Source organism: Oryctolagus cuniculus, chromosome 7 (genome assembly GCF_964237555.1).
Source record: "Oryctolagus cuniculus chromosome 7, mOryCun1.1, whole genome shotgun sequence".
Classification (NCBI taxonomy): domain Eukaryota; kingdom Metazoa; phylum Chordata; class Mammalia; order Lagomorpha; family Leporidae; genus Oryctolagus; species Oryctolagus cuniculus.
Genome location: NC_091438.1, coordinates 59,459,318 through 59,470,475, shown reverse-complemented (window position 1 = coordinate 59,470,475; position 11,158 = coordinate 59,459,318). Strand labels below are relative to the sequence as shown.

The following is an 11,158-nucleotide window of genomic DNA, read 5'->3' as shown; positions in this document are numbered from 1 at the left end:
GAAGCCTTTTGAGTTCGCTGACTTCAATCTAATTCAGACAGGGTCATAGTCAAAGTGCAAGTTCTCTCCTCCCTTCAGAGAAAGGTACCTCCTTTTTTGATGGCCCTGTTCTTTCCATTGGGATCTCACTCACAGAGATCTTTCATTTAGGTCTTTTTTTTTGCCAGAGTGTCTTGGCTTTCCATGCCTAAAATACTCTCATGGGCTCTTCAGCCAGATCCGAATGCCTTAAGGGCTGATTCTAAGGCCAGATGCTGTTTAGGACATCTGCCATTCTATGAGTCTGCTGTGTCCCACTTCCCATGTTGGATCATTCTCTACCTTTTTTATTCTTTTTTTTTTAACTTTTATTTAATGAATATAAATTTCCAAAGTACAGCTTATGGATTACAATGCCTTCCCCCCCATAACGTCCCTCCCACCCGCAACCCTCCCCTTTCCCACTCCCTCTCCCCTTCCATTCACATCAAGATTCATTTTTGATTCTCTTTATATACAGAAGATCAGTTTAGCATACATTAAGTAAAGATTTCAACAGTTTGCTCCCACACGGAAACATAAAGTGAGAAATACTGTTTGAGTACTAGTTATAGCATTAAATCTCAATGTACAGCACACTAAGGACAAAGGTCCTACATGAGGCGTAAGTGCACAGTGACTCCTGTTGTTGACTTAGAAAATTGACACTCTTGTTTATGGCATCAGTAATCACCCTAGGCTCTTGTCATGAGCTGCCAAGGCTATGGAAGCCCCCTGAGTTCACCGACTCTGATCATATTTAGACAAGGCCATGGTCAAAGTGGAAATTCTCTCCTCCCTTCAGAGAAAGGAACCTCCTTCTTTGTGACCCGTTCTTTCCACTGGGATCTCACTCGCGGAGATCTTTCATTTAGGTTCCCCCCCCCCCCAGAGTGTCTTGGCTTTCCATGCCTGAAATACTCTCATGGGCATTTCAGCGGGATCCGCATGCCTTAAGGGCTGATTCTGAGGCCAGAGTGCCGTTTAGGACATTTGCCATTCTATAGGTCTGCTGTGTATCTTACTTCCCATGTTGGATCGTTCTCTCCCTTTTTTATTCTATCAGCTAGTATTTGCAGACACTATTCTTGTTTATGTGATCCTTTTGGTTCTTAGTCCTATCATTACGATCAATTGTAGCTTTTCTTTTAAGTAGGAGCTTAACACAAAGTAAGGGAAAAGAGATTTCCTCTAGGTTGATGACACCTTGGCTTCATATACTTTGCAAGAGAAATAGCAACTCCCCATCAGAATCATTTGGGAAATGCCTATGAGCACCAGTATCAAGGGAGGGATGGCTTTGCCCACAGAGGCACTCAAATTTACACAAAGGAAAGAAGGAGGTGTGGAAATGGGTCCCAAACTCAACTCAGCTTGCCTCCTGGTCTCACAAGGAGGGTGCCCAGGGGCATGTATTCCAGATAAAAGCCTGATTCTAGATGTCTAGTCCCATTCTATGAATCCAGTGGAATTGGACATACTATAATCTTTGTCATCTGATGTCCCAAAACTGTAATGGACTCCTCTGAGGCACTGCTAGGTAAATCTCAGCCATTCTGCTGGTGTATACTTGGGTTTCTCCTGTTTTGAGTCTGTCTTTGCTAGATGTACTAGTGTATTAAGTCAACTACAAGATTAGCAGTGAACTATTTTTCCACTGTTTTACCAATTTTCAACCAAATTGACCAGCACTTGACATGAGTCAATTACCTCCTGTTTTGTGTGTGTGTGTGTGTGTGTGTGCGTGTTTGTGTGTAGTTAATTTTATTGTCATGTCAACAGATAGTTGGAATCGAACACATTTTATTGAATTGAAACAAAAAAACACTTGAAAAACTTTTCTAGTATACAGATTTTATTTTATGCTCCAAATTTAAATGAATCCTTATGCACTGATAGAGAACATTAAAACAAGCTCAGTTAATAGTCTTAAAAACACACAACATGGCATCACCAGGAAGATGCCCAACCACTGTGATTGGGTTTAACAAATTAGTGGGTATTGGGCCAACATTCGAAATAAATTTAGAAATGAAATCCCGACATAATGAGTTTGTAGAAAATTTTTAAATGTTTACTTATTTTCATCTACATGAAAACCAAAGTGACAAATACATACACACACAGAAATAACGAGAGAGAGAGAGAGGATGATTTTGAACCGGCTATGGGGGATATTGGCTAAACTGATTAGTTGGTTCAATCATCATTTAATTTAACCAAGAGATTAGATCTCATTTTTTCAGTGCATGATCGATCTCATGTCCTCTGCTTTTTTGTTGTTAGTGGAAGAAACAAAATGTGTGATAATTTACTGAGTATCTGTGTTTTCAACTTTGTTTTGTAGTGAGTCCCTTCACTTTCCCACAAATTTGCTTCACATGTGTGTCCTGGGGGCAATGGAATTCTTCCCAAGTAGAAAACAAGATCTTAAGTTTGGAAGGAATGCTAAAAATCATCAATCCAAATAATTCTCCAGTGCTTTGGTGTTCTTTGATTGCCATCACTAGTTCTTGTTTATCATTTCCAGTGCAGGGGAATAGATTTCTTCCCAGAAGAGCCTAACTCTCTACAGAGGACATTAACTGCTGGGCAAGGTTAGGAGGAAAGCAGAGAATGGAAGAGAAAAGATGGAGAGCAGAGGAGAGGAGAGAGAAGGAGAGGGGGAGAAAGCAACGAAGAGGAGAGGAAGGGGAGTAATCATACCACCACTGAGTGAGCACTTCTTCTAGACCCAACCCTGTGCCAACACCACTTGCAGACTCTTGTGTGCTTTTTCAGGCTTGTAGTTCTACAGTGAAGCAGTGCAAATGGGCAAAGTCAACAAAGGAGCACGTTAGCAGAGTCCATTGCTTAGCTTTCTCAATAGTAGCCATTTTTATTTCCATCCTTCCGCTGAGGAGGTAGGGGAAGAGTGGCTGCATGCTAGGGTATGGAGGTCAGCACCATCACCCTCAGCTGCCTGTCACCCTCAGAAGCTCTCCTGCCCAGACCTGGAGGCAGCAGAATTGCTCTTTGCCTCAAGGTCATCAAACTTGTCCTTGTCACATGTCTTGGTGGCAGGGCATGGATTTTAACTCAGCCTTTTAGTTTTGTGGTCTGTTCTCACAATCAGACTCTATATTTTAAATATTGCTTGTCCTCTTCCCACAACACAGTCATGCAGTTTATTCCCCAAAGTTGTATGTCAGTTCCATTAAGGGTGGAAACTTAATTCAACTATGGTATTTAGTGTGGAGCTCCTGTGACTGAATCCTGGTAGCCTTACAAGTAGAGGGAGGGAGACACACACACACAATTGCACGCTCTCCCTGTCTCTTGCCATGTGATGCTCTGCACTGCCTTGGACTCTGCCAGAAAAGGCTATCACCCAGTGCAGCCCCTCGACCTTGCACTTCCAGAACTGTAGGCCAAGCTAATCCTCTCTTCTTTATAAAGCAGCCTGTCTCAGAGATTCCATTATAGTAATATAAAAACAGGGCAATATACCAGGCTTCTCTTTTTCTAGTCAGTTCTCTCTGACTGTTCCCCGCGATGGGACTCTGCCCTGCATTCAGGCGGCGAAGCAGCCCTGCAGCAGAAGCTGGAAGGGAAGTGGGAATTCCCTGTGCGCACTCAAGAAGGGTTCTCGTATTTTTAAGGTAATGGATTGATCTGGATTTTTTATGATCATAAAGGATGTAAAAGTAGCAGTGTGAAGGCAAATCCAGGAGACAGAACCGCATGGGGAGTGTGATCTTCCTGGGATCACACACACAAGCAGCAGGGCAGGCCTTGCTCTCCCTGAAGTTAGAACCAGGATGAAAGGCTTCTCTGTGAGATGAGGCAAACCGTGGAAGCACGAGGCCTGTAGAGGTGGGAGAGATCCAGAGTGAGACGCCTTCTCCTTGTAGCTGATGAGCATGGGTAAGGCATTTACTGTCTCTACACCTCCATGTGTAAAGAGTGGGTGAAAAAACTACCCTCCACGCAGGGTTGTTATGGTGATTGAGTGAATTCTGTGTTTTCAACACTTAGTGTCTGAGACAGTGGAATCTCGTCACCAATAGCAGCAGCAAGAGAAACAGCAGCAGCAGCAGCCACAGCCAGGAGTCTGGCTGGGTTCTGTTGGAACTGAGGTCTCAGGGCTGGAGAGCTGTGTTATCATTGTGCCTTCCCCATGTTCCACTCCCTGAGTTCAGGGTCTGAAACACCAGTTTCCTGGCATCTTCTGAGTCCCAGGACTACCAAGCAGCCCAGATTTTAATTTAGTTTTTAAAGTAGAACCAGGAAATAGTCAAAGTGATAGAATAGTCAGTTGTGATCACAGATAGCAGAAACAGCCTAGTTCTTCACACAAACACAAGTAGTATAGGATGCTGCAAAGGCGACGGGGATGTGCTGTAAGTGCCCCCTTCAGAGTGAAGGCCATTGTTTGGTGAACTTTAGTGATGGCCGAGGTCCTGAATCGTCAGTGATTCCCCAATCTTTCCATTTATGGGATTGTTGTAAATTCTGGGCACATGCTAAATTCTTCTCCAACCCTGTATGCCATTTGATTGGTAGCCACACTAACTGTATCTAAGAGAAATAAAACAATTTGCTCCAAAGTCAGCCCCTGGCTTGACTCAGAGCTCCCTGTCTACTTGTAGTAACTACCTCACCATTCATCTTCATAGTGCCTTCTGTGCTGGCTCTTGGGATTTCCTATCTCCTTGTGCCTATGGGCAGCCACCTAGTCCCTCCATAACTATCTTTAGGAGGTGCAGATCCAGTTCAAAGGGGTGGAAGATAGAAAAGTGGGTTCAGCTTCAGACTCTTCCTGTAGCCACAGCAGTGTCTTTGGGTGGGGGCAGGTGGGGAGCAGATTCCTTACCTGCCCTGAGCTTTGAAGTGGGATGTGTGGCTTTGATCAAGATAGGATTGAAGAGGACAATTCAAAAGAATCCAAGGCTGGCTTACACTCAATGGATTTGATATATTCCCTTAGGTCCCTTAGGTCCCCTGGCTCTGAATCTTACCCTCCCTTTTATTGCAATCCTAGATACAATCTTTTTAATGGTCTAATTTTGTCCATTTAAAATTGTAAGAAAAAGCACTTCTACCCTTGGGTTACATATGTGTGGGTGCTGACCTCACAATCAGAAAATCTCAATCTTTGCATTCACATTATTTTCTCTTGATAATGTCATGGAAACAAAAACAGAAATCTAAAACTTCCTTCACAACTCACTAGGAAACTGGAAAGAGTGGAGGACAGGCTGGTAGCTGCCATTTCCCTAAAGATAACTTGGGCTTGCTGCAGGAGAAAAGGGGTTTCTCTGCCATGGACCTTTGGCTGTCCAGGTCCTGAGAGTCCACAGTCTCCGGAATGCACTCTTTCTCCTCCTCCTCTCTCTCCCACCTCCCGTGAGGTCTTCTTCCCCCTTGTATGCCACTCCCCAGAACACCACACCACAGTAAGGAAAGGCACACAGAAGGCGCTCCTCCTTCCACTTTGCATTCTTATTCCCCATCTGCTTCTGCTTTTCCCTCAAACTGACATTGCTCCTGATACAGTGATACAGGCAGGAGGAGAAGGGTAGGTTGAGTCACAGTTTCTTATCCCAAATTCTTTTCTTTCCCACTTTAGGCCTTGAAACAAAAGATACTCTTTCTCCAAAATAATAATTTAAAAAAACTTCCAAAAACTTTGTGGGGAATCATTCGCTGCCTGTCCTTGTTCTTAGTGTCCTTGGAAGCTAGAACTTTCTGCATGTCACTTGTTTCATCACTGCGTGTTCTGTTTCTCGGGAAGCCAAGGCATGGTGATCCCATTTCTGGAAAACCAAACAATAATAGTGGAATTTGTGCTTCGAGGATTCTCTTCCATCCGGCAACTAAATATTCCCCTCTTCATGATATTTTTAATTTTCTACATTTTAACTATTTCTGGAAACATCCTCATTGTCCTCCTAGTTTTGTTCAATCATCACCTTCATATTCCCATGTATTTTTTCCTGGTGAACCTGTCCTTTCTAGAGATCTGTTATACCTCCAACGTCGTCCCCAAGATGCTGCTGATTATCATAGCAGAGCCTAAGACTATCTCTGTGGTAGGCTGTCTGACACAGTTCTACTTCTTTGGATCCCTGGCTGCAACAGAGTGCCTCTTGCTCGCTGTGATGTCCTACGATCGCTATCTGGCCATCTGCCGACCTCTGCTCTACCCCATGCTCATGACTGGCTCCCTCTGCATCAGGTTGGCTGCCAGCTCTTGGCTGTGCTCCTTCCTCCTCACAGCAATCACTTTGGTCCTGATGTGTAGACTAACATTCTGTGGGCCCAATGAGATCAATCACTTCTTTTGTGACTTCACTCCTCTGATCCGCCTCTCCTGCATGGACACCTCACTCACGGAGACCATTGCCTTTGTCACCTCTTCTGCAGTGACGCTCGTCCCATTTCTCCTCATCACTGCCTCCTACTCCTGCATCCTTGCTGCTATCCTCAGAATTCCATCTGCCACAGGCCAGAGAAAGGCTTTCTCCACCTGCTCCTCTCACCTCACTGTGGTCACAGTGTTTTATGGAACACTGATTGCTACGTACCTCGTACCCTCAGCCAGTTCTTCCCAACTCCTACGCAAAGGATTCTCTCTGCTCTACACGATCCTGACACCCATGTTCAACCCCATTATATACAGTCTGAGAAACAAAGACATTCATGAAGCTCTGAAGAAGTGCTTGAGTGAGAAGTCAGGTCTCCTCAGATGATGCAAAAAGGAAAAAAGCTGCATTTGTTCAATGGTTGACGGACTCAGATGAGTCATTAACATCCACAAAGGAAACTGCCTAAATTAGGAGCTGCCTGCCCCAGATTGCCAGGTGCCTCTGAGAATGGCTGCGGACACTGCCAACTCTGGCAGCTTCGGTTGTACTGGTATGCCAGGATGTGACTGTAGCGGATCACACTGCTGTATCACCCCTAGTAGACCTGAAATCTCTGGTAAAAACCTACATCCAAGTGATCTCAGTTCACTATGGGTGAAATTATCTGATTAGCTAAAATTGCTCTAAAAATAAAAAATCTGTTTAAAATATTATTACCGTAATAAATATTATTACTATTAGTTGTGCACCAAGATTGTGGTGCTCCATCGCCTTTTACTGCTGTAGATTTGGCTGAGGAAAAGCATTTTCTACCCCTTTACTCTCTAGTCTTAGAAATGAGATGAAGATTTGGGGGTACATGGCTGGTAAAGGACCCAGGACAATGGTCCATCTTCCCTGTTGCTCGAGTGCTAAACTCAGCTGCAAAACAGGGCTTCATGGTTTTTGAACGCCACCTCCTGCCAGGCCTTCTGCCAGGCTCTCGCCTGCACTTGCTCTCCTTCCTGCTGACACATGCTCTCAGTAGTTAGGACATAAGGGTGTGGTGGGTGTGTTTGTTCTTAGTCCTATGCAATTCTGAAGAACTGAAGTGACTTCAGAGTAGAAGAGCTGAGGTCAGCATTGTGCATTCAAGTGCTGCCTGCCTCCTGGTCTGGCTCTTACAACTTATGTTCCCCCAGTGCTGGGGACAGGAGTATTTCTTACCTATACTTTCCATTTTTCTTTTTTGACTGAGGCAACAAGATTATGTTAATAATACATGGAGATTACTGAAAACTCTGGCTGGGAAACAGAGCCAATGACACCGCACTGGGATGTCTGAAAAGATTCTTGGACTTTGCTTTAAGAGAGGATTGTGGGCCAGCGTTGTGGTGCAAATAGTTGGGCTGCTGCCTGTGAGATCTGCTTCTTGTGTTGGAGTGCCAGTTTGAGTTCCAGCTGCTCTACTTTGATCCAGATCCCTGCTGATGTGTTTAGGAGGGCAATGGAAGATGATCCAAGTGCTTGGGGCCCTGCCATCCTTGCGAGAGACCCAGGTGGAGTTCCTCGCTCCTGGCTTCAGCCTGACCCAGCCCTGGCTGTCGGGGAGTGAACCAGCAAATGGAAGATTCTCTCTCTCTCTCTCTCTGTTCTGCCTTTAAAGTAGATAGACATATAAGTAAATAATTTTTGAAAGGAGCGAGTCGCCTCTTCTTTCAGCCCTTGTAAACTAGGAGAGTACTGTTTTGATCATCTTAGAGTACTCGTGGAAAGAGTGCAAGTTGTCAGCTTTCAATTATCTGCAGGTAGGTCACCAGCAGCAAGGGTCAGCATCAGATTAACTTTGGGTGAAGCTGAACGGCTGGATGAGAGAGCAGGCTTTGTGTCCTGGGCAAGTTTTGAATGAAAGCTCTACCACTGTCGAGCACTGCAGTTTTGGGTAAGTTACCCAAACTCAGTAGCCTTAGCCTCCTGTCTCTCTGAAAAGGATGAAAGGCCATGCCTGTCATGCTGCTGCTGGGTGAGAACACGTACATTGCCCTGGCTGGCCCACAAGAAGAGCTTTGTATATGAAGAGCTCTGCAACTCTTCTTCTAGGCTCCACTTTCTGTATCAAATCCTAACCAGAACTATTACATGAATAACATGACAAATGCTCTACATTTAAAAAAAGAATTATTTATTTGAAAGTCAGAGGAAAAAGTGGGGGGGGGGGAGAGACTGAGACCGAGACAGAAACAGAGATAGAGACACACAGAGAGAGAGAGATCTTCCATCTGCTGGTTCACACCCCAAAAAGCTACATTGGCCGGCACTGGGCCAGGTTAAAGTCAGGAGCCAGAGGCTTCTTTTTGGTCTCCCACATGGATGCAGGGGCCCAAGGACTTCGACCATCTTCCACTACTTTCCCAGGTACATTAGCAGGGAGTTGGATCAGAAGAGGAGCAGCCAGGACTCGAACTGGCACCCATATGGGATGGTGTCACTGCAGGTGGCAGCTTTACCCACTATGCCACAGTGCCAGTCCCAGATGCTCTGCATTTTTAAGGCCCAGGTAGAATGTGAATTACCCAGTCTATATCATCTGAGAGAGAGAGAGAGAGAGAGAGAGAGAGGAGTGATCTCCATGGGATTAGGTAGACTTTCCCTGGGTAATTATAGAACAAAGGTTAAAATCCATTGCTTCTATTTTCTGAGTCCAAGTTTCTCCCCAGGACCATGCTGACTACCAACTAGTGGCTTCTCTTCTTGTCCAGGGACACAGAAGTTACAAAGTACATGCCACAGCTGCCTCTAGGATGCTGTTTTGTTTTATTTGACAGGGAAAGAGTGTGTTATTTGACCACATGTGCCAGAACCATCAACACCCCACTAGCACTGAGCCTGCAGTGCACTTCCTACAAGATTATAACCTTGAGTTAGGTGATGAAGCCTCAGGTTTTTGTGACCAGCGGATGACTGTCAACTGGGAGCGATATCTCCCCACTATTCCTTCTGCAGGAAGTCACAAGCAGGAAAGGGAATGTGTTGGGTTGGAAATGCTGTCTATTTCTATCGAGCTGTAACAGTGAAACCTGAAGTCTGGGAGCTCCTTCCAAGTCAATGAGAGATGCCGGACCAAAGGAACCACCTTCCTGGTACTGTGACTGATTATAAATCTCAACCCTGGCCAGGTCCCCAGAATTCTGGCCACCTGGACCAGGACTTTCTTTTCCTTAGAGTTGGGCAAAAGTGTCTAAGAAGCTACCAAAGGAGGAAAGAGGGTGAACAGTCTCTGGCCTGCCCTTGCGATCCTGAGCAGTTCTGCTTTCATCTATCTTATTTATGGCTGTTCCATTTAAAACTTCATTTGAATAAACACTTCTCCTACTATACTCGTAAATGCATATGTACTCTTTTTCCTCTTTACTAGACTTTTTTTTTGTTCATAGTTTCCATTATTTTTCTGCTACAAAAACATAAAAAACATAGGGGTCATGTTTGGCCTAATGAATATCCTATAAAGTCAAGCACATTTGACATCTCTGGCTGAGAGTAAGGAGACAGCATTTGGAGGAGACTGAAGTTTCTAGGTTGACCAGCTCCTACAGGTCATTTTGTATCTCACAGCTACCAGCACTGGATTTTAACTTTATTTTATTTTTTTAAAAGATTTATTTATTTGAAAGAGAGAGAGAGAGAGAGAGAGAGAGAGAGAGAATGAATCTTCCATCTGCAAGTTCACTCCCCAGGGCTGGGCTAGGCCTGGAATTCCATCTGGGTCTCCCACAAGAGTGTCAGGGACCAACTATTTGGGCCATCTTCAGCTGCTTTCCCAGGTACATTAGCAGGAAGCTGGATTGGAAGCAGAGCATTTGGGAATAGAACTGGTGTGCCAATATGGGCGTTTGATGTCAGTATTACAGGTAGCTATTTAACCCACTGTGCCACCAACCACCAGAGCATTATATTTTTAAAATTTATTTTAGTTGAAACAAATTAATTGTACATATTTGAGGGGTGCATGTATATAATCTAGAATGACTAAATCAGATTATTTAGCATTTCATCTCCTCATACATTTATTATTTATCTCTGGAGAATATAGACTCATTACTTCTAGTTCTTTATAAATATATAATAAACTGCTGTAAGCAATAATTACTCTCTTCTACTGTTAAGTTCTAGGACTTATTTTCCACTCCATATTTTGATATCCATTATCCATACTCTCTTTATTCCCTCTCCCATATCCTTCTACAAATCACTATGCTACAAATCACTATGCTACTCTCTTCTGTGAGACAAAGTCCCTTAGCTTCCACATATGAATGAGAAGACACGGTATCTGTTTTTCTGTGCCTGGCTTATTTCACTAACATAATATTTTCCAGTTCTATCCATTTTGTTGCAAATGGCAATATTTCAGTTTTTATGGCTAAAATGATATTCTGTTGTGTATATATACCACATTTTCTTTATCCACTTATTTGCTATAGATACCTCGGTTGAAGAAAGGACAGCTTCTTAAGTAAAATTGGATATTCATTTGCAGCAAAATGAAACCAGATCGCCATTTCTTATCATATACAAAATACAACTCACAATGGATCAAAGATCTAAATTTAAGATATGAAGCTACAAAACTACTAGAATAAAACAAAGATGAAACATTCCAAGACACTGATACAGGCAATGGGATTTTTTTTCATATGGACTAAGAACATAGGCCACAAAAGCAGAAATAAACAAAACTAGATCACACTAAGAAGATTCTACACCATAAAGAAAACAATCAACAGAGTGAAGAGACAGCTTACAGAATGGTA

At 43.7% G+C, this 11,158-nt stretch overlaps 1 protein-coding gene across 1 annotated transcript; it reads left to right on the top strand.

The window, feature by feature from the left end:
- Positions 1–5,801: 5,801 nt before the first annotated feature.
- On the top strand, positions 5,802–6,752 carry LOC100358174 (olfactory receptor 11A1-like). Its single transcript, XM_002715429.1, has one exon. The coding sequence runs from the start codon at positions 5,802–5,804 to the stop codon at positions 6,750–6,752; it is 951 nt and encodes a 316-aa protein (XP_002715475.1).
- The last annotated feature ends 4,406 nt before the right edge of the window (positions 6,753–11,158 follow it).